At 40.3% G+C, this 22,500-nt stretch overlaps 3 protein-coding genes across 5 annotated transcripts in view; 1 reads left to right on the top strand and 2 right to left on the bottom strand.

Annotated features, from left to right (window-relative positions):
- The window catches only part of LOC137983065 (leucine-rich repeat-containing protein 74B-like), an 8,613-nt gene extending 1,461 nt beyond the window's left edge, over positions 1 to 7,152 (bottom strand). Inside the window, exons 1-2 of one of the 3 annotated variants that reach the window (XM_068830242.1) lie at positions 7,031 to 7,152; positions 1 to 726 (exon numbers count right to left, since the gene is read on the bottom strand). The exon at positions 1 to 726 is cut by the window's left edge and continues 1,461 nt beyond it. In XM_068830242.1, the coding sequence (XP_068686343.1) occupies positions 1 to 726; positions 7,031 to 7,048 (744 nt within the window). In that variant the 5' untranslated portion in view covers positions 7,049 to 7,152. Of the gene's footprint in view, positions 727 to 1,983; positions 4,753 to 7,030 lie in introns of those variants that run through there. The other 2 variants (XM_068830240.1, XM_068830241.1) reach the window with 2 other exon arrangements.
- Positions 7,153 to 9,954: 2,802 nt separating this feature from the next.
- On the top strand, positions 9,955 to 20,982 carry LOC137982869 (uncharacterized). Its single transcript, XM_068830034.1, has 2 exons — positions 9,955 to 10,325; positions 10,889 to 20,982. The coding sequence occupies exons 1-2, from the start codon at positions 10,089 to 10,091 to the stop codon at positions 20,096 to 20,098; spliced, it is 9,447 nt and encodes a 3,148-aa protein (XP_068686135.1). The 5' UTR covers positions 9,955 to 10,088; the 3' UTR covers positions 20,099 to 20,982.
- Positions 20,983 to 21,441: 459 nt separating this feature from the next.
- LOC137982870 (histamine H2 receptor-like) overlaps positions 21,442 to 22,500 on the bottom strand; it is a 2,701-nt gene continuing 1,642 nt past the window's right edge. The window contains exon 2 of the mRNA XM_068830035.1: positions 21,442 to 22,500. This exon is cut by the window's right edge and continues 90 nt beyond it. Within this exon, the coding sequence (XP_068686136.1) occupies positions 21,942 to 22,500 (559 nt within the window). The 3' untranslated portion in view covers positions 21,442 to 21,941.

Below are 22,500 nucleotides of genomic sequence, written 5' to 3'. Positions count from 1 at the left end.
ATTCCATCCTAAGTTTAATTCACGCAAAGAACTATTCAGCGCAACCATTTCGCCCAAATACTCTCCCCCAGTGATTCCTAAGGAGTTGTGACTTACGTCTAGTGAGGTAAGAGAGTCCTCTGTCTGCAAAACGCTACTAAAGAATTGAATATCCTCGTCTGTTAACTGATTCCTAGAAATATCAATTCTTAGCAAACTGTCGTTCACAGTTAACATGTTTCCAAGTGCTTCAGCGCCATCTTTTCCAATCTTATTTTCGGACAGACTGACGTTCACGATATTACTGTTTACCTCGAGTAGCTTCGCGACAGCAATTGCCCCTTTGTCTTGAATATCATTCAGAGAAATATCCAGTCTCTTGACTGAGGCATTTCGCGCCAATGCCTCGGCCACAGCTACAGCGCCCGTGGGACCTATCCCAAGATTTCTCATTATCAGTTCGGAATCCCCGGATGTTATCCTGTCGAGGAAGTATGTCATCGCTAGTGGCGGAATGCCGAGTTGTTCGCAACTTTGTAGAAACGATTCCCTGAGCGACAAATCGTGTATTTGACAAGCGTCTTGAACATCTTGATGTCTGTCTTTCCTGTCGAGTCGATGAATGATTTTGGTGTTCTTGAGAGTTGTGTTTTCCGCAATCAGTGCTTCGTTCTTGAGTTCTGCGTCATATGCATCCAATATGCGATTGAGATGAATCAATAAGTTGGTCTCTGACACTGCTCGACTCTGCGGAAAAACATAAACCTCTTGAGCCCAACGTTTCGACTTTTTCCCAAATGATACTCGTGGTAAAATACTGAAAAATGGATGTTTGCTCTTTGGAGCTCTTGACGACCGTCGCATTTTAGTAGCAATAACAAATTGTTGCCTTCGCAAACTGTCTTATCGCGATTTCACAATGCCTGAATTCCGAAAAGTAGTATCAAGCCTACGGTACTGAACGAGTCTCCATAGCTCGTAATGAACAAGTTTCTCCCTAAAATTTATCAGAACGGCTTCCGTTCATCAAAACACGTAATATTTCTCAAGGTTTTCCATTCATCAACAAATCGATAGATACGCTGTGACACTCGTTTCACAACTTTTGAGAAATTTGAGAATACGGAATTAAAGGAGAGGCCAAAAGGCCTCGACTTAACTAATCAGTCACTCACGCACGAAACAGATGTCTACTTTCCATCATTTTTAGAAATTTGATACAACAGTACATGTACAATATGATAACGTCGATGTGTCGTGATCAAACATTAAATACTACAATTAAACTGGGTTTTGGATCAAATAGTAAATGAAAACTGGTCCTCGAACTGGAGAGGTATGTGTTTATGTGATAACTTTGGATCTTAAGAACATAGTTCCAAAGGTTATCTAACGTGAATCTTGCGACATCATGTTTGTTTGTTTGATGAAATCAACTGAAGCGAGCTAAAATTAGCTTGACATTGATTCAAAGCCAAGCGACAAAATAGCTTGAACGCTCGGTCAACTGTACCTTGAATAAACCGAAAGCGTGACAATCAAAAAGTCTTCAACTAAATTACGTAAACTGTATCAGTAACTATCCGCTTAAATTAAAGAAGTGCGTACACGTTTGATCCACTTTACTACACAGTGGGAAAAGATTATCAGAAAGCCACACCACAGTATTTGTTATCTTTCGAATTTGGTTGCTTTAAAATATTCTATATCAATTAGAAAATACAACCAGACTAAGTTAGCAGTTTCGTCCCTTCAAATGGGATATCCAGAACCGGTGCTTTGAAGTAAACAGTTTGTAGAAACACTCAAAGAAACCGGCTTTATCAAAGACCATCCTAGGGCTAGACACACCTCTTTTCACGTTTACATTTCTTATTTTTTGTTAACTTTAAGTTCAAACATCGTAATTCGGGTAATTGGTTTTGTTTTGACAGTTTTAGGACAAAGCAATTTGGGCAAATATCAAGCGTGCTTACTTGAGGATGTTAACGGATACACACTCACCTTTGCTGACCTTGCACGCTTAGGGACAGGCCTTTCTCTCGCGGAAAGTTTGCGAATCTCAGTGATTATGCCAGCCATTGTACAATGGAGCGTGCCCCTAAAAGACAGCCTTTCAAAGAGCCTTTGAAATCTCGGATGCCCATTTGGATATCATCAAACGTCACTGAAGTAATTTCCGTTTGACCGAATCGAATGTGATCTCATCTTTCACTCATCATGTCACGAGGAAGTTACTGAGAATAGAGTTTACGGTGTTCCCAAGTTCGTATTGAATTTGTATTCTTGTTAATCCTCGTATAGCAAAATGTCGCCACACGTAAGTAACTAGCTCGTCACGGCCTTGTTGAAGATGTCAGGTCTCTCAGTGTTCGTGCAACTCTCTTCTAAATGTTACTGGTGTGTGACTAGGGTAAGTAAATCCTAGCCAAATCGATAAAGAGAGGAACGTGGTGATGGATTAGACCACCGAGGATTTCTTTCGAGATCAGCTGTATTTTTTTTTTAGTTTGAAATTTGTCGTTGTTGGAACATATTATAGTACTCTTTTTCAACCGTTCGATGTGGATAACACTGAAGAATCGAGACTCTCCGAACCAACAAAGAGCAAGCTTACCTTTCGGTAGAACTTTTTAGCCGGGTAGGGGACTGTGGGCAGCTTGCATGGTGGAAAGACATACTTAAGGAAATCACATGACATCAAAACACGCATGCGTAGAAAATTGGTCCCTCATGCTTTGCAGCTGCTTGCAGTGACACGTTTACCGCTCGTTTGGTGATCACTTCGTGGAAGTTAGTAAAAAATAATTCAATGAAATATGCATGCGTTATTCATTCTTTAGTGCAAGTGATCTCAAAACAATTCAAAAGAGACATAACAGTTAGTGACCTTTGATCAGTTTTGGTTGTGTTCTTAGAGTTTCTCATTTGGCCCTAACTGAAGGAATATAACTGATGTAAGTCTTCACTAGTATGTGTTTAACTTGAACATTTTGAAATGTACAGTTCTTGATTACATCTTTCAGGAAAAGCGATTGAAGTACAGAAATTCAGTCATTTACTGCGCCTTTAAATAACATGCGGACTCTAAAATTCAAAGCTCAATCGAGAAATGCGTTTTTTGCTACCGTCAATCAAATGTTCGGCGGCTCCTCCCAGCTTCCGACTATTGTCGAGCGTTATTTGATCACTGCACGCTCGACAGTAGTCGGAAGCTTGGAGGGGCCGCTGAACATTTGATTGACGGTAGCGAAAAACGCATTTGTCGGTTGACCTCCGCATGTTATTGAAAGGCGCAGTAATCTAGTGCGCCGTCTCCTACACGTTGCGCAAACCGACATCTTAATAAGTGAAAGTCTCACAGTTTGCGTTCCATTTAGTGTCTCATTTTCGCCACCGGTCGCAAATTATTAGCCAGAACAATGTGTGAAGAAAATCTCATCAGATCCCGAATTCAAAAGTTTCTCATGACCACGAGTGAAATGTAAATACACTTCGTGTTTTCCAACTGAAGTGATGTTATCGTTAAATTGTTCAATGTTTTTTTACGTATCGAAAAAAACGTTATAAAACAGGTTCGAGGTGGCTTGGAAAGTTTCATAGTATATGTAGATGTTAACTGTGAAGTTCAGGTCTTGAATAGGTTCTTTATTCCCAAGGAAAAGGTACACGTTGCTTTTGGTGTGGTCATTATTCAAAGAAATTATGCACATATTGTCCGCTGAAATGACTTAAGTCTTGGTAAATACAAACCTTGATCTTCTTCAATACTACGTCAAGAATGCGTTCTTTGATTTTGTTCTGAGTCTATTTGATAAAATTGTGAGCTACGATGCTTTTCATGAGTTAAAGGCGTTAAGAAAAATCTTAACCTGACAGGAACTTTCAAGTTAGGTTCTTACTTAATTGTTTCCACCATGGTGTAGCTTTGGAAAGAAGTCATCGACGACTTGCATTGCCTAAATGTGTTGCTAAGTTTTGAAATGACCACACTAAAAAGAAAACGACGAGAGAAAGAGCGGAGATTGAAAACAACCACAATTTTTTATCCCAAAAGGATCGAGCCCTCTTACCTCCTCTATTAACCTTGCCCAAAGTTTTCGCGCATCCGCCATTTTGGCAATGTTATCGTAAACTTGCAAGTTTCTTTAGTTAACCTAATGTTACAAAATAAGGGTCGGTTGACACGTTCCTATTTTTGCCAACCATTGAGTGAGGATTAATTTTGGAGAAATTTCCATTGCTTAGAAACAAGACAACAGCTGTAATCTCCTTTTAGTATTTGCTTTATTCTCCGGATATCCAGGAAAGGGAAAACTTTTTATTTATCTGAGACTGACAAATGACACAGCTAGCCATTCAGCAATCGATTCTTGACTGAAATGATTGCTATTTCATCATTGAATTGAACAGTCGTGTACTGTACAAACAGCAGTTTAATTTAATGAATAAGACACGGAACAGAATATTGTGACGGTAGCTTCAATTTTGAACCTAGCAAACCTAAAAGACAACAAAGAGGGAAATATTGCCATGCGGATATTACACTGACAGTGATGAGGCACAATTCTCATAAATGATGACAAATAAAAGCGAGCCGGACTTATTTGACAACCACTAACCACAGTCAACACCTCTCACGGAGAGGTGATGTTAAAAAGCGTTGCATTATATCGTTAAATAAACTGCGTTTCGAGACTGTAGATGAGGAAGTTGACTGTTTGTTCAGTTGTACTGTGGGCTGTCCTTGCTCATCTTCCAAGACTAAATCGCAGCAGCGGAATAAAGAGGTCAGGTTTGTATTTTTTGTGGTTGAAACGACTGAAAATGTAACCAAGGCTGATCAGCAGGGGAAATAATAGGTTAGTTTATAATAGTGTCATAACCTGATATGTAAATAATCGACACATCGAGTTACAAAATGCCTATGAATAATACGAAGGATGAAGAGATAAATGTTTTCAATGGTGACTCGGATATACTCGGAAAAATCCGAGTTCTTCGCACGAGTCGACTTCTTCCGATCTCTAGTTCGGATGCTCTACCACTGAGCTCTAGGAGCCTCGTGGGAGGCAGGCCATTGGCTAGGCTTGGACTGAAATATTGTCGAAATGGTGCAGTCTCGCTATTGAAATGGCCGAATTACTGGGTGTTGTAAAACGTAATCAAATCACATGTTTCTCGACATTTAGCGTGTTAGTCAGAATAAAGCGTGCAAAGTATAATAGACCAAAATTATTGTTAAAATTGTGAAAAGAAAAATAACAGAGTGGGAGTTTCGGTCTTCAAAAAAGGAAACTTGAATCTATTTTTGTTAAAACTGACAAAGGATATGCAAATTACCCTTTGACATAAGCCTCCGTTTCATGCCCGGTCCAGTCTAACCGTGAGAACACGAAACTAACCAATTGCAACTCAATTTCGTCATAATCAGTTCCAACAAGAAGCAAAAGCTGCGCAGCAAAGCTGTTTGGATACGAAGCAAAGGATTAAAAAACTATCTTTTCTTCTTGCGATCTATTAGTTTTTGGTATTCATTATTTGTTTGATGGCAAATATTGTTAATACTCTAGTAGAAAATCTCGTGCAGGAATGCTGTTTTTTCACATGGCGGGGATGGTATCAAGTGCAATCAGAAACCCATAAGGGTTGAAACGTGTAACGGCCCCTTGTGTGCTGGGAAACAGGCTTCTGAATATTCAATTTGCCAAGTACCATATTTGGAACAACAAGAGCGAGGGGTTTCCAAATATGGTACTTAGCACTGAAACATTCAACCAATCAGTTGGCACTGAATATTCGGAAGCTGTGAACGCACGTTACACCTTTCAACTCTTATGGGTTTCTGGTGCAATATGTGTCCGAAGGTAGCCATTCTGACATTAGAAAAAAAAACATTGAGTAATTTTCCTTTTACCAACGATCTATTGGTCTTCCTATTCTCCTTAATTTTTTACCTTGTTCAATTGTTTGTGATAATTTCCAGAGATTATAGCTTAAATCCATTTCCGCCAATGAGCAATCGCCAAACGGTGCTATTATGATTTTTATCAGCAGGTGTTACATGAGCTAAGCGAATATAATTTTGAATTATATGCACGTCTGTCGAAATATTTAACATGAAACTGGAAACCTTGCCATGGGCTTTTTGAACAGCAAATTGGTTGCCTGTCACCTACATTTCTATAAGAGTGGGCGCAAAAGAAGTAAAAACAAACTTTTAAAAATATGAATAAAAACGTCGACTCGAAGTTCCAGTAGAACTTAAATTTGAAAATAAATCATGCTTTGGCTTTATGGTGGTGGATTTTTCCAGTTCTGTTTGTGGATCACTTCTATGTTTTTTAATATAGCGCATAAGAATGAAATATTTGGAGGATATATTTGTTTTCATCTAGCGTCTATTCTGTCAAAAAAATCAAAACACACGAAAGTAAACTGAAAGAAATACAAAAATGTTCAAGGCTCCGTTTTTGCTGCGTTGATAAATATTTGAACAACTTTCATCTCAAACAAGGTTTTCGCAATGTGTTTTCATGATTAATATCGTGATTTGTCGCAAAATTTTTATTTCAACCTGGAGCAAACTCCATTAAGAACTGCAATTTCAATTACTGTTAGCAGAGCGTTTCAAAATAATTTCCTTTGGAATATGAAAGCAGGAGTATTAAAGTCGTATGATAAATGAGAAAAATTAGTATCAAGATTTCATTTTGCCAACCACAAAAAAAACAGTTTCCATTTTGTACCTAAAGGATAATGTTTCAGGATTCCCTGCAAATTCGCCAATGCTATACTGAAATTTCGACATTAAAACTCGGCAGGAATTCTTTTGGTAAATTAATTTGATGGCGTTGTATAAGCGCGACTACAAACCGCCGCAGTCCCCGAGGCCGAAAGAAAATCATCAGTATACATAGAATTTAAATTAAGGTGTTGAGCTGAAACTTGAGTATGTCTTGAAAGAAAACCTTTACATATACGACCAAGACTTCAATTTTACGGATAATCTATAGTTGCTTATTTTACCGTTTAAATAAAATACACTCACTTTGGTCTGTTCCTTCATATTTTGCGTCAGTAAATTATGAGCAAAGTCAGTGCGGAGAATATCTGAGTTATTGTATGCTCCTACAGCTGACACAGACTTAAAATAACCCGGTAGAGACAGTTCTTATTTGCATAGTATTCATAGTAAATAATTGATTCCTCGCAAATGTATACCCGGTATACGCACAAAATGCCGCGACAAAACGGACTTTGTTAAATTGTTAGCCAAAATAGATTTAACGGAACTGACAAATTATTGTCTCTCTTGTAACATCTCTCACCAGCTCCTTTTTCCTATTTCTATTAACTGGTGGCGGATCAAAATGACATCTCTTCTCCTTGCCAAACAAATCAGTCCCAAATATTTGTGTTCGCTCGTATTTTCCTGCGCTTATGACCCGGATGCATGTAATTTCTTTGGAATCTAGTATTTTTAGGGTGTTGGCCAGGCTATCATTTGTTAAGCCGAGTAGAAACAAACAGAAAATGCCGCCAGCTCATATTTTTTCGCAGAATCCTGTGATACGAAACCTTAAGGTCAAACTCGATTTAGTTAACGAAATATTTTGCTCCGTGCGCCATATCATCTTTACAATCAACTTTTAAACCTTGCAAGGAGCTATTTCCCTGATTCTTCTAGCCTTGTGATTTATTCAAACTCCCATTTGTTTCACGCAAACTTTACAGTGCAAATTCAGTAATAACCATAGTAATTCAAACAGTTGGTACGAAAGACCAGCATTATTTGGTTTTTCAAACAGTTTCTGCTTTGTCAAGAACAGAGATCATTAAGACCCATTTATTATATCTCTCAGATAGTACACGCGCTGTAATTGGCTAAATTAGCGGGCCGTCTTCTACAGTACGGCCCACTGTACAGTCCGCTAAATTTAAAATTTCGACAAAACATCATCTAGCGAGTTTTTCATGTCATTTCTGTTGCATGAACTTGTACTGAAAACTGTTTGAATCTTGCAAGCAACTATTTCAAACTTAACAGCCAAGAAGATTTAGTTTTTGGGATTTTGGCACGGCATTCTTTGTGGCAGTTGAACCTTCCGCTTCACTTTGACTAGTTTCCTTGCCCGCGCGCCGGTTAACCTCAGAGATATAATAAATATCTTACTAATCTCGTTTTCTCGGTCCGTACTGTAAGTTACGGATCCTCGTTTTTTCCCGTTGATTTATGGTCCGCGCGCTTCGCGCTTGGGCCATAAATCAACGGGAAAAAACTCGGTCCGTAACTTACAGTACGGACATCGAACTCGGTTAGTAAGAGGTATTTACACTTCAGAAAAAACTGGGTCCGGACCCGTAAACTATATCCGGCCGTTCCATGTTTTTATGAAATGGCTCCGGACCGGTTTTTTTTTTTTCTCTGTAGTGTAAATGGGCCTATATATATATATGCGCCCGACAGGTATATAATACTTTCAGAATCCGATAATGAGCCCTTGGTTAACATTTTTGTGGCGGAAGGGGAAAGCCGGTTCATACAAGATTTGATTGCTATCCTCGACTAATGTTTGTAAAAGTGACAGAGTAGTTTCCCGCGGTTATCCATGACGGTTTGGTCTTTTCCAACTTACCGTGAACGATTTTCATACCACACGACACAGTAGTAACATTAGCCGCAAATAAAATTCCACGGTGGGGATTCTGTAAAGGAACACAACGCCCTTGGAACCGTTTCGGATCGTTTATCGCAAAACGACTGTTTTAACTGAAGACGTTAATTAGGTCATTAAAAGGCTCTCAGCGTGACTTTCTGATCCAACCATTAACTCAGTACTCTAGCAGTAGGACTGAATGTATTAAAAGTGTAGCTGGGGTCACCAAGTCGTGATTACCGAAAAGAAGATGCTTGCATTTAGTGATGAAATAAATCGTTATTAATCCGTTCAAAAGGAACAAAAGTATAACATTACACAACGAAATCACGATACAATAGCCTGTGTCTAAAAGAAATGAGCGATTACAAAAGTTTTGCATTTCTGGGATTCTTTAAGAGCTATGTTCAATGCGTCGTTTTTCAACAAGATTCGGGTCATATCACTTTTTCCCCAATTTCAAACCAACAACGCAGGACATCGGAGTATGACGACTAAATACGTTTTTTCGTTTAACCAAAATGTCAGCTGTTATGAAATCAGAAACTATAATAATTTCATTCTAGGTTACAAAGCTGGTTTTTGTGAGCAATCGTTTAGTAATGTTACGTGAAAAGGGAACATGTTTAAGAAAAACTCAATATAATATCACTCCCGGATAATTTAAATTCCCTTGTTCTTCGCTGTTTTAAGGATTAATTCAGTTGCAAGGTATTGTCAGAGAAGCGATATTGAAATAGCAACGTACTTCACTGTGTGATTGAGAAAGAAAATCAGGTTTTAGCCAGGCAGCTCTTTCGTTCACCAACTAAAGGAGTAGTTTCGCTACAATTCAGCAAAAACACAAACCGTGTGATATCACGAGTATTACAAGACAGCAAGGTAGCCAATTTTAATTTAGTAATTCTTTTGAAGTTTTTATTATTGTTCATGCGCATTGACTCGAGAAAGTTCACTACAGGATAGTTATTGTAATGAAAATGTACGTTAAAAACAAGCAACCCTCTTAAATAAAGAAACACGTTCTCTTTTGGCCAAAACCCTTGGTGTGGTAAATCTGTGATTTTTCAAGAATGTTCGCCAACTCGCTTATGCATCCTTCATATTTTATGAGCCAAATAGGCAGCGTGAGTTTGCTTTCATGACGCGTTTTTATCTCGTGGCGTGTGTTTAGCCGTGGGTTGGACAGCTAAGCCTTTGAAACACAAAAACTACCCGAGACGCCTTTGTCCCCTTTAAAAAATGCTTGCTTCCAATTGGCTCTTGATCCAAACTTTTAGCAGCTGGTAATTTTGATGGTAGACCTCAAGGGACGAAAACTTCATGGGAAAACAGTTTCTTAGTGGACGGGAATAAGTTCGGCGCGCGTCGGGGTTCCTATCCTCTCGCGAAAACTCGAGCTGGGGAACCGCTGAAACCTTTCCGTTTAATTTTTTGGTCTCCTTCAACATGGAAACCCGATCAGTCGTAACTGAAAACACGAGTCGTAGGACAGTGTCCCTTGGGGAAACCTACAGCTCCGTGTCTTCATCGTACAGCACGAGCAGTGAGCCGTTAGCGTTAATGGGCGAAGATGTGACGATGAAACAAATCGCAACTGCCAGGGAAACGTTTAGCGATTTGGAAACAGCTTATCGAAAGTTCAAGTTGGAGTTGGAAAATATCAAAGAAGAGCACAGGAGCGAGGTATGATTTCAGTTTCACTGCAGTTATGCAAAAATAGCTGCTGTTGGTACTGGAAGATTTAGCGGGTAAATTTACATAAACGCTAAATCTGAAAACAGCGCAAAAGATGTTAACACGATTTGGTCCGTATAATTTTAAACACGTTTCCTTTGCGAGGCCACTTGTCTCTGCTTCATTAAAGTAGACAATTATACCTTCGCTGCAAGTATGTCGTTAAACAAGCTATAGTATTTTATCCTTTAAAACACTTTGTCGATTTCAACTAATTAGCAATTCGAAGAATACCCGCACGGGTAAGCCAAAACACAATGGGGCCTTTTTACAAACTTTACTCTTTTTCTAGCTATTATTTTATAGCATTATGTTTTGTTTTTTGTTGTTTGCACCGAGGAACAAAAATCAAAACGTTACCTAACTTGTTGAAATTATACCATTAAACTGATTTCAATTGTTTCTCTACGCAAACAAGTTACAATTTGCATAATTATTGTCAAAAGATTTGGGTTAAATTTGGCTAACAACATTATAATACAGACACACGAAACATTGTTTTTTGCTGTCAGGTGGACAAGATGCGCTTGCAAATAGAGAATCTTCAAAAACAGAAGGTTCATATGCTGGAACAATTAAAAGATTCACGCGCGGATGCTAAAAAACACCAAGACGAACGTATCCGAATTCAACGAGAACTTACAGAAAAAGAATGGGAATTTGACGCTTTGAAAAAAGACCTCGACTCTCAAAAGGAAATTATTCGAAAATTGCGAGAGGAGAAATCGTCCCTTGAAAAAGAAAACGAAGATTTGAGGCGAGAGTTGTCCTCCAGCCAAGCTCTTCTGCCATCATCAGTTGGAGGAAAAGTCGAAAGTGACGAACTGGTAGCAGTACGACAAGAGGTCACAGAGTGGGAAACTAGCTACGAGTTTGTTCATAAGGAGAAGGAACAGTTGCAGGAGGAGATGTTGGCGCTGCAGACCAAGTTGAATGATCTACAAGCTGATTATGATAGAGCGCAAAGAGATATGCAGAAGGATGTTAAGATCAACTCAATGAAAGCATCAAAACTCGAGGCACAGATGCAAAATGCTGTCAGACAGAGAGACAATTTTAAGAGTCAGTTAGAAGGACTCAGAGACGATTACAAGAAAGGCAAGGAAATTTATAATCTGCTGCAGAGGGACTTCTTGGAGAGTCAGAAGAAGACGGACATTTATCGAGAGGAACTTAATGCCAAAAATAGTCAGCTTCAAAAACTTGACAATTCCAACAAGGCTCTGCAAGCGAAACTCGAATCTCTGAAGCAAGACTTCTCAAAGAACCAACTCACCTCTGACATTTTTGACAAACAGAAAGAAGGTCTTGAACGAGACTTGCACGAAGCTCAGTGGAAAATTCAAGATCTTATTGAAGCTAATGACAAGCTGTACACTGAGAGGGATGAAATGGAAAAAGAATTGGTATTAGTAAAAGCGCGCATCCCGTCCTTGGAGAACAACTGTGAGAAGGCAAACGACAAAGCGAACGAGAATGAACAGCACGTAAACAGGTTAAGGAAGCGCATCGGTGACCTTGAAACTAACCTGTTTTCTCTCCAGAACAAGAATAACCAGTTAGAAGCGAACTATCAAGAGTCATTGTATGAGGCACAGGAACTTCAGAACAGGTGCGAGCAAGCCAATGATCGAATCGGTGAGTTAGAATCACAGTTGGATAATCTAGCACAACAAAACGAAGATTTAAAGAATCAACTGGGACATTCAGAACGGAGAATTGCAGAGATGAAAACAACTCTGCAAAGAAATGAACAAGAAAATGAAGAGCTTGAAATGTCTTCGGCGGGAATGAAGACGCATTTGTCGAAACTAGGAAGCCAGCTTGATACCGTCAGTCAGAGCAAAGCGCAGCTGAAGTCAGAACTTGATGAGGAAAAGAGCAAGATAGCGAAGATAAGGAAGGACTTAATCACGGCACAAGCCAGTGCTGCTGATTATCAAAGAACGTCAGAGTGGTGCAAGAGAGAAGTTGCCTCTAAGGATCGGATAATAAATGATCTGAGAACCAATATAGAGGCAATGGAAGGAAAGACTGAGCCACTGTTTGAAGAGATTAACAAGCTACAAACTCAAATGGAAATTCTGGAGGACGAGAAGAGGAGCCTTCATGACGAGAATTTGCAGATTCAGAGAGACATTCGGGATCTCGAGGCCGATCTCCTGATTTCCAATGAAGAGAAAGATCGCCTGAATGAGGAGCTGCAAGAATATTATCGGAAAGCTTCCGAGTTGCAAGCTTCGTACAAGGCCTGTGATCAAGAAAGATTAGAAAATCAGCAGCAGATGATGATGTTAACAAAGAAAGTGGATCGCTTAGAGGGAAACCTTGCTGAAGCAAACAAAGCTATAAAGCGGCTGGAGAATGAACTGGAAAACCACACTGGGAACAACCGCAAAAACGTAGAAGAAGTAGACATTGTCAAGACACAGTTGGTCGAAGTTCAGTGTATGATGGACGATTACAGACGTGACGGTGCGGACAAAGAAACGACCATCGAGCAGCTACGTGAACAAATTCTGTTCCTGACAAAGGACTACGATGACTTAAAAGGTGAACTAGGTTATAACAAGTCACTTGTGGATGACACTGAAAGTGAAAAGAGGAGACTGCAAGAACAAACAACCGGATTGGCTGACGAGGTGAACAGGGTCACTTCACTGTATGATGCCGCCAAGAGAAAGAGCGATCAACTCGAAGTCGAAAACAGCGTCGTTTTAAAGAAGATCGCGACGTTGGAGGCAACATATAAGAAGAACACTGATAAAAGTGCGCAGCGTGAGCTTGAAATCGAACGCAAAAGAAACAGTGAATTGGAGAAAGATCTGTCCGCTTACAGAAAGAAGATCGCTGAAGCAGAGGCTGGTTTACAAGTTGCTAGAAAGGACAACGAGGAGTTAGAAGACGAACTTGATGAGGCAGAAGGGAAGATCACGATACAAAATCTGGAAATCGAACGGCTGACGCACGATAACACAGAAGTGAATCAAAAATTACTATCTGTGGACCAGAAGTTGAAAGACATGGACAACGAAATCAACACTGCTTTAAGACTAAAAGACAAGGCTGAGGAAGATCTTTACAATGCCAGAAACCGTGCGAATAAACTGGAGTCTCAGGCAGAAATAATCCAACGCCAAAAGCTGCAGTTGAAAGACCAGCTTAAAGATGTAAACAATAAGCTGATTCAGTGCCAAGAACAAATTATGAAACTTGAGAGTCAAGTCATGGAAAACAGAAAGATCAACGAAACCATGAACAAAGTGGTAGCGAAGAAGGACAAAGGAATTGAAGATCTAAATACCGAGTTAAGGCAACTGGAACAAGATTTCGACAACACTAAACAAGATCTCGTCGTCGTAAGAGTCAACTGTGAAGGACTGGAGGCTGAAAAGAAAGATTTAGAATGGCGTTTGAGTTCTGCTCTGGATCAGGTGGATAGTTTGGAGAAAGAGCTCAACAGCTATAAAGACGGGCGTGGAGCTTTGGAACAAGAAATAAACACCTTCACTCACAAAATTACATCTATGGAGACTCAGCTTATAAATGTTGCAAAAGACAAGGGGCATTTCAAAAATGAGTATGAGAAACAGCTGGCAACCAACAGAAAAGCAAAGGAGGAAATACTTGGCGTACAAAACCAAGCTCGGGAAAAAGAAAGAATTCTGGAGGGTTTAAGGAAGGATCTTCGTGACAAGGAAAACGCTTTAGAGCGAATAAAAACATCGAAAGCGGGGGTAGAGAGTGAACTTTTACAGGCAAAGAAAGATCTCGAGGCTCTCAAGTGGAAGAACGAGAATTTGGAAGATAGTGTTGCAGCTCTTACGGAACAAACTCAAAACTCGAACATGGAAATATCCAAGATGGAGGTGGCCTTATCGGCTCTTGAGAAGGAAAAAGAAGATGGGAACAAAAGCGTTTTACCTAGTGAGGATAAGTATCACGAAGTTGAGGCCACATTGAGACAAAGCCAGGACCGCGAGAACTCCCTGAAACAACAGTTACAAGTGCAGAAGGCTAAAATTAGCAAAGTAGAAGGAGAATTTAAGCGAACTCAACAACAAGGTATCGAGCTTCAACATGAAATAAATATAATAAACAGGAAGGTTCACGATGCTGAAGAGGGAAGAAGCAGGGCAGAGAGAGACAAGAAGGCACTAAAAGACGAACTCATTGCCGTGAGTGCGAAACTCTCGGATTTGGAGGTGAAGTTTGAACACGAGTACCGCGAGAAGCTTTCCCTACAAGCACAGCTTGAAGATGCTATCAACAGATTTGTTGTCAATCGTGACGAAGTCCTAAAAGTGGATCAACAACTCATCGAGCAGAAATTAACAGTGGAAATGATGAGCAAAGACATTCTCCAGAAGGAAGAAAACCTGGACCAACTTAAGGCCAGTAAGAAGTACCTTCAAGAACAGGTCCAGTCGCTGAAAGGAAATTTGAACGTCAGCAGGGAAGACTCTCAGCGACTGAAACAGGAACAGGAGCGTCTACAGAAAGAGATTCTGCGACTGCAAGATGGAGCGAAGGACGCTGAAGGTCGAATTCAGAAGACCACATTTGAACGGGATAGAGTTCAAGAGGATTCGAGAGCCAATTTGATCAAGATTTCCAACCTTCAACAACAGTTAGCTGATCTCAACAGAGAGAAGGATTCACTTAAAGACAAGGTCGATGAATGGAAGGACTCTTCTGCGCAGTACAGGGAAGAGAATATTTCCTTGGAAAATGAAATCTCGTCTCTCAAGGCAAACATTGATACACTCACAGCAGATCTAGAGAACAAAACCAGGCAAGTGGAAGACTTGAAACAAAGGAAGGCTATTATCGAAGAGGAACTGGAGGAAACCAAAAGGCTTCTTCGTCGTAAAGAACTTGATCTTGCTAACATGCAGGCGAAAAGAAAACAGGTTGAAGAATCTTATAACATCGCTGTTCAAAGAGCCGAAACTTTAGAGAGCAACCCGTTTGGTTCGGAAGAAGAAAGAAAATTTCTTGAGGAGGATCTGGCATTTACGAAACGCAAACTTACCGACACAGAATTGGCACTAAGGGAAGGCAACGACAGAGAAAAAGATCTTCAAGAGAAGTTGTTCGCTGTACACTCGCAGTTGTCAAGGCTCGAATCAAGCATAGAAACCCTTCAGGAGAAAAAAACGGAACTTGAGCACGATTTGTATGCCACGCAAAAGGAGTTGATACCTTTGAAGGAGGGTTACGAAGGAGCGATGAACGATATAGATGTGCTCAATCACGATCTTAATGATGCAAATGCTAAGATCACTCAGCTAGAACTGCTCCTGGACAAAGAACAAAAAGCCAGGTCAAAAATGGAGCTTGAGAAGGAAGAAGTGCTTTCCAAGCGGAACAAAAACGACGAGGAACTTCTTAGACTGCAGAGGAAATTGGTGGAGTACCAGACACTGTGGGATAAGCATTCTAAAGACGTAGGTGCTAAGGATGCAATAATTCAAGATCTGAGAAACGAAAAGAAAGCTGTAGAGAGGGACCTTCATGTAGCTCGTGACGAGCTGGCCAGTATGCATGGGACCATTAACGACGCCTTGAGGAAGAAAGATGTCAGTGATAGTGATGCCTTCGCGCTAAAAAAGAAGATAACAGACCTCGATATGAGACTCAAGTCTACTCTGCTTGAAAATGAAGAAATGCACAATGACTTGATCAAGTACAACAACAAAATAGCCAATTTGGAAGAAGACATACAGAAGGCATTGAAAGAGAACGCTAACTTGAAGACCGAACTACAAGATGCCTTAAATAACATGTCCAGAAAGAAAGAAGACCATGATATAATGCTGAAGAAGACCAACGAGTACAAAACCACTGTGGAGTCGCTCAGAAATGAAATCGTCGATAAAAATGGGCAAATTGATTTCTTAAAGTCAGCAAACAGTTCCTTTGAAAATGAAATCGTTTCGTTAAAAACAAAGATATCGTATTTCAAAGAAGACTTTGAGAAAGGTTATCAAGAGATAACAGATCTTAACCAGGTCATTCGAGAAAGAGACTCCAAAATAAGCAACACGGAAAACACGTTGCGATCCGTTCAAGGAGACAATCAAAAGTTGATACAGGAAAATATTTCTTGCCGAACCTCGGCGACCGAATATAAAACTTCCTATCAAGGGGCGAAAAAAGAGATTGAAAAGTTGCAAATGGAACTCTTGTCAGCAAGCAGTAGGATATCTCATTTGGAAACACGAAACGAAGCTTTGGAAGATGAACGAAACGACCTGAAGAACGAAATCTCACAGCTTAAGAAAGTAATAGCCGAATTGAAAGGAAAAATAGACTCTTTGAATCGAGAAAAGATAAAGCTTCAGAACGAGTATTCTGTGATCCAAAAGAAATATCAGGAAACTTACAACAATTATATCAGCATCGAAAGTGAAAAAGTCAGGATCAAAGCAGACGCTTCGTTACAAAAAAAGGTAGTGGATCTTCAGTCGCAACTGCAACAAGTCTTCCAAGAAAAAGAAGACACTATGAATGAGCTAGATTTGATTCGAAAGAGACTGCTTAAGATGGAACAGGATTTCGGTGAATGTAACCGTGCAAAAGAGTCCGTTGAGTATGAGGTTGGCTGGCGTACCAGTCGCATCAAAGAACTAGAAGACGTTATAAAAGCCATGGAGGAGAGAGATCAGTTTGACAAAGACGAGATTTTGTCCTGGCACAAGAAAGTCACCTCACTAGAACAAGAGCTGCAGGTTGCCAAAAATAAGATCTCTCGTTTAGAAGCATTTAACAACGCGTATGCTGAGAAGATACACGCCCTGAATGATGATATACTTGAAGGACAAAAGATATTATCCGATACAGAAGCTGCTTTGTCCAACGCTCAAGACACTTTCGACGATAAACAAAGAGAACTCATGGACAGCCAAAAAAAGAATTCGGAACTTCAGACAGCCCTTGATGCAGCCATGCAGAGAAAGAACGATGCTCAAAGAGATCTCCAGTCTACTAAATCAAAGGTTAATTCTTTGGAAGAAGAACTTCAAGACCAGCTCAAGCAACAAGCTCAACTCGGAGGTACCCTAGATGAAACACGGGCACGGAACGAAGATCTGAAGGACGAAATCACAAGGCTTCAAAAGAAATTGTTGGAACTTCAGCAAGGGAATGATGAGTTGCAAAGAGGGTTAACAGAGAAGGAATATGTCATAGATCGCTTGCAGGGGGACTATGACACACTGTGCAATGAGCTTAATGAGACAAAAACAGATCTTACGACGAACAGATCAGACCTAGAAAAGTCCTTTGCTGAAAAAAGGGACTTGCAGTACGCGAACCAAAAACTACAGTTACAGAACACAGACCTTGAAACTTCCGGTTCGCTAATGAGAGAAGAAAACGAAAGGCTTAAGTCAGAACTGCAGGCTCTGCAAGTGGAGCTTGGTGAACTAAGGAACAGCCTCAACGGGTTTCAGAGCGATAACATCACCGTGGTGGAACAAAGTACCCTAGAGGCCACACCAGAAAACGACTTTGAGGTGGAAGCCTTACGAGAAGAATGTGAGCGCTTGGCTCGTGAAGTGTCGGGATTGAATCGGACAATCATAACGTGGAAAGACGGCTGCGAAGGACTCGAGAAGGAAAAACATCGGTTAGAGGACAAAATCGCGTCCATGCAGAAGACTATAAGCAGTGTTGAAAGTGCAAATCAAAGCTTTCTTTCAGAGAGGAACCGACTTCAAAACAAGGCGGACAAGCTCGATAAGAAACTCGTTGAGTTAGAGGCACAGCTAAACACCGTTGAGAATGAAAAACGAAGCTTGAAAGATGACCTAGATGAAACACAGAAACGGCTACTGAAATTGGAGGCGGACTACGAAATGCTAAAGAAGCAAAGTACGCCTACTTTAGGTCGGAGTTCTTCCTCAGATGCAGCACTAAGAAGAAGCAAAGATCGGGAAAATGAGTTACAGAACGAAGTATTAGAAGCACACAAGAAAAGTTCAAGTTTGGAGCACGAGTTGAAATTAACTCGTGAGAGACTCGAGCTTCTACAAAGCGCTTACAATGATGCCGAGTACAAGTCAACACAACTTAAAGAAGAGATAATAAATTACCAAAAACGAATATCCGAGCTAGAGGCCAGCTATGAAATGAGCCGCGAGAGGAACGCTGACCTAGAGCATAAAATGAGCAATTTGGAAGTCAAGATGAATGAACTTGGTGACGACAACAAATCAACTCTGAGGGAAAGATCAGATATGGAATACGAAATCAACTCCCTCCGCTCTTCGATTTCAAGGTTAGAGTCTCAGTTGGCAGACGCAAACAGAGAGAAGGAGAGTTTCAAACTTCAGTTGGCGGACGCACATAACAAAAATGACCAGGCTTCAAAAGAAGTTTCGCGACAAGTAACCGAGATTCAGACCAGAAGTGAAGTTTTCAGACGAGAGATAATTGAAAAGGAAACAATCGTTGAGCAATTCCGAACCAAAGTCATAAATATGGACAAAGCGGTGGAATCATTAAGACGTGAGCTGCAAGACAAAAACGAAGAAGTTAACGCGCTTCTAAGAGAGCTTGACCAGTTGAAGTCTGAGCTTGGGCAACAGAAACATTCCAGGTACTCCATCGAAGAAGGGCTTCGCACAGAGATTGAATCACTGAAATTGAAAGCTGACGAACTGGAAAGCGAAAAAGATGCTCTTCATAAAGAGAAAAATAATCTTCAACATGAGCTGCGCTCGGTCAAAATTCAGCTGGACAAGGTAGAGAGCGTTCACAAGGACAGCTCAGATAGCTTAAAACATGCTAACAACGACCTGGTTTCAACGCAGCGTAAAGTCTCTGAATTGGAGCTAGAGCTTCAAAGAACAACTAAGGACAGCCAAAGCTTGCAGAATCAACTTGACAAGGCCAATAGGGATATCATTAGCAAGCAAGAACAGATAATTCGTTTCGAAAAGGATTTAAGAACAATGAAGACTGAACTAGATTTATTGAAGAAGAGCTGTGCCGAGAAGGATGACAAGACCAGTGTACTGGACCGGAAATGTGCTGCACTAGAACTAGAGATTGAAAAGTTGAAAAAGGAACTCTTCGTCGCAAAGGAAGAACAACAACGCAGTGAAAGGAAACTCAAAGATCTCAAAGCCAGATCAGAGATCACTAAAGTGGATGTTAAACCGACATATGAGACAAGTTTCGAGGTGCGACGCAACCGAAAACCGTTAAATAACCCAGTCCAGATTCAAGGGCGTGGCAGAATGACCTCAAGTCTTGCTTTGGAACTAGCAGCTCAGCCCAAAAGTGATCAACCGATTCAGCAAAGTCATTCGATCGAAGCATTTGCGTATTCTGTGCCCAAAGACGTCAATCCACTGGACTTCACGTTTGAAGAACCAATAATCGAAGTGCAGGCGAAGCAAGTGGAGGACGAGGCACAAACGCCGGATGATGTGTTCTACAGTGAAAGTACCACTGCATTTGTCGTTACTCGCACTAGTTCCCGAATTAGTGAGCAACGAAGTTCAAGTGAAAGAAGAAGCTCTGTTAGCAGTACTTCCGGAGATGGGCAAATTAACGAGGAGGTCGATGTGAATGAAAGGAGTGTGACCAGAGTCACGACAAGGAGCTCTCAAAGTGTCTCAGAAGACTTGGCGTATGCAGAGGGAACGAAGATCACGCCAAGAGGTTCTAACAGCAGGAAAGACTGGAATAGGAATTCCTATTATCTTTAACTGGTGCACCAGGTAAAAAAAAGATATGCACCCAGAAATTATTATGTATTTGTAGTTTAGATCCCTCGTTCTGAGTTTTATTAGATTCGTGATAAGAATGAACTTCAGAATCATCTATCATGCCTCGTAGAATGTTCCAAGGACAAAATATATGTAATCTTGATTTATATTAATGCTGTGGGGAAAAAAAAGATTCATATCGTTAATGAACCTTTTATGGGTTTCAAATGAAGTAAATTGACGAATTGAAAACCAAGAAAGGTTGCATAGAATTTGGTTCTATACATGAGATAGCTAAAGAACGCTCGATGATTATCATTATTATTATTATTATTATTATTATTATTATTATTATTATTATTATTATTATTATTATTATTATTATTATTATTATTATTATTATTATTACATTAATAACTTTAACCCCAGGCGACGTCTAAAGTAAAAGAGGTGGACAAAAATGAAGCTAATTTCAGGTTCCGGACTATCATGTCCAAGAACAGGAGGGCTTGGGAAACACTAGGCACATAACTCCTGTTTGGCATAACATTCCTACTGTATCCTCTCTTCATGGTTTTTCTAAAAGCCCATGGACGAAAATATATCAACAACGATTTATGATAAATACAACTTAATTTTGTAGGCGTATTTTTATGGCATTTAAACATATAGCGACATGCAGGATTGGTCAAAAGTATAAAAATCTCAGTTTTCTTTCACAACTGACTCCCCTTACTGAATATCACGCTTAGTTTTAGTCAGTATTCTTTACTAGTGGCGTTTACACGTCATTAAATACATTTATGTTGTGTTGATGTTATACAAAACGGGCAATGGGGTCTTTGCAATAAATTAAAGATCATTACTTAAAAGCTAGCGAAAGTGCCAGGAAACGAGGTTTGTGCTAATCCTGAGTGCACATAAAGCTGTAAAGAACTGAACGGAGAAATCCGTTAGTAGAGAGATTAGGGAGCTTAAGCACGCGCGTTTTTGAGACGCGGACGGCAACCGGAAAAGGAAAGGAACTTTATTTAAGTGTCTAGTCGTTCTAGCGCTGAAGCACTAATTAGGGACACTGTAAATTGAAATTAACAATTTACACAACTCAAGTCAAATGTTGGTTTTTTGAGGAGAGGGGAAACCGGAGTACCCGGAGAAAACCTCTCGGTGCGGAGTAGAGAACCAACAAACTCAACCCACATATGACGCCGAGTCTGGGAATCGAACCCGGGCCACATTGGTGGGAGGCGAGTGCTCTCACCACTGCGCCATCTCTGCACCCTATTTCGCGTGCCAGGACAGTGGTGTCTCCCAGATTTTTATACTAATCATCTCTAATGGAGAAACGATACTTAGCAATATAAATGTGGTTGTGTGACGACAAGTTAAAAGAGGAAGCGGCTGACTTCCAGTTGCCGTCCGCGTCTCAAAAACTCGCTTGCTTAAGCTCCCTATTAACTGGATTGAAACCAATGACCATGAAAATTGCGCTGCACTGCTGAGAACTGATCAATTGCGAGTTATATTTCGCAAGAGCTGAATGAAATGATTTTTCAATTATTTCAAATTTCATATTTTCTGAAAATGATCAACCAAGGTGTTGATGAAGGGTTGGACGGGTAGTCTGTTTTTTTGTGTGAATGAACCTGAACCCATATATATATATATATATATATATATATATATATATATATATATATATACATTCCTTCCAATAACATATGTACAATTAGCAGTTCTCTGTTCCTTTAGAGCCTATTTAATTACAGCCTATACAAAATCAGCTGCCGTTACGACGTCGTTTATGGCTTTTTTGCTCGTAGTAAGCGGGTAGCGCACAACTTTAATGTTGCACTTCATCAAGTTCAGTCTCTGTGTCGAATGGCTGAACACGGTCGTGGCAGCCGCAGCGTTTAAGAATACCACATTGTGCGCAAGGACACATGCGTAAAAGATCGTTTCGAAAGGTTGCGTTCATAACAGTGTAGATGATGGGATTGCAGGATGAATGAACACCAGCGATGAGCGTCACGGAATGAAATACAGTCCGTGATAAGTCAATCGAGGAAACGGCGTGAAGGACATAAACAAAAACGAACGGCGTCCAACAAGCCACAAACACGAAAAGCACCGTGAAGACAACACGCGCTGTTTTCGTTTCACGTCGAAAATTTCGCTCGCCGGTTCGGCTGTGGCCCCATCGTTGCATTTGTTTATAATGACGACGAACCTTGAGAAAAACTCTGAAGTAGCAGTAAACCATGACGCATAGAGGTATCAAAAAACAGGTAACAGCCACCATAATGATGTAACCTTGGTCCTCCGTGAAAGACATTTTGCAAGTTGTGTGCAGAGGGGAGTGCTCATATTTGTTCCAACCCAGAACCGGCAAGATGCCAATG

Source organism: Montipora foliosa, chromosome 13 (genome assembly GCF_036669935.1).
Source record: "Montipora foliosa isolate CH-2021 chromosome 13, ASM3666993v2, whole genome shotgun sequence".
Lineage (NCBI taxonomy): Eukaryota > Metazoa > Cnidaria > Anthozoa > Scleractinia > Acroporidae > Montipora > Montipora foliosa.
The sequence above is the reverse complement of the archived record's forward strand: the minus strand, read 5'-3'. Positions and strand labels throughout refer to the sequence as shown.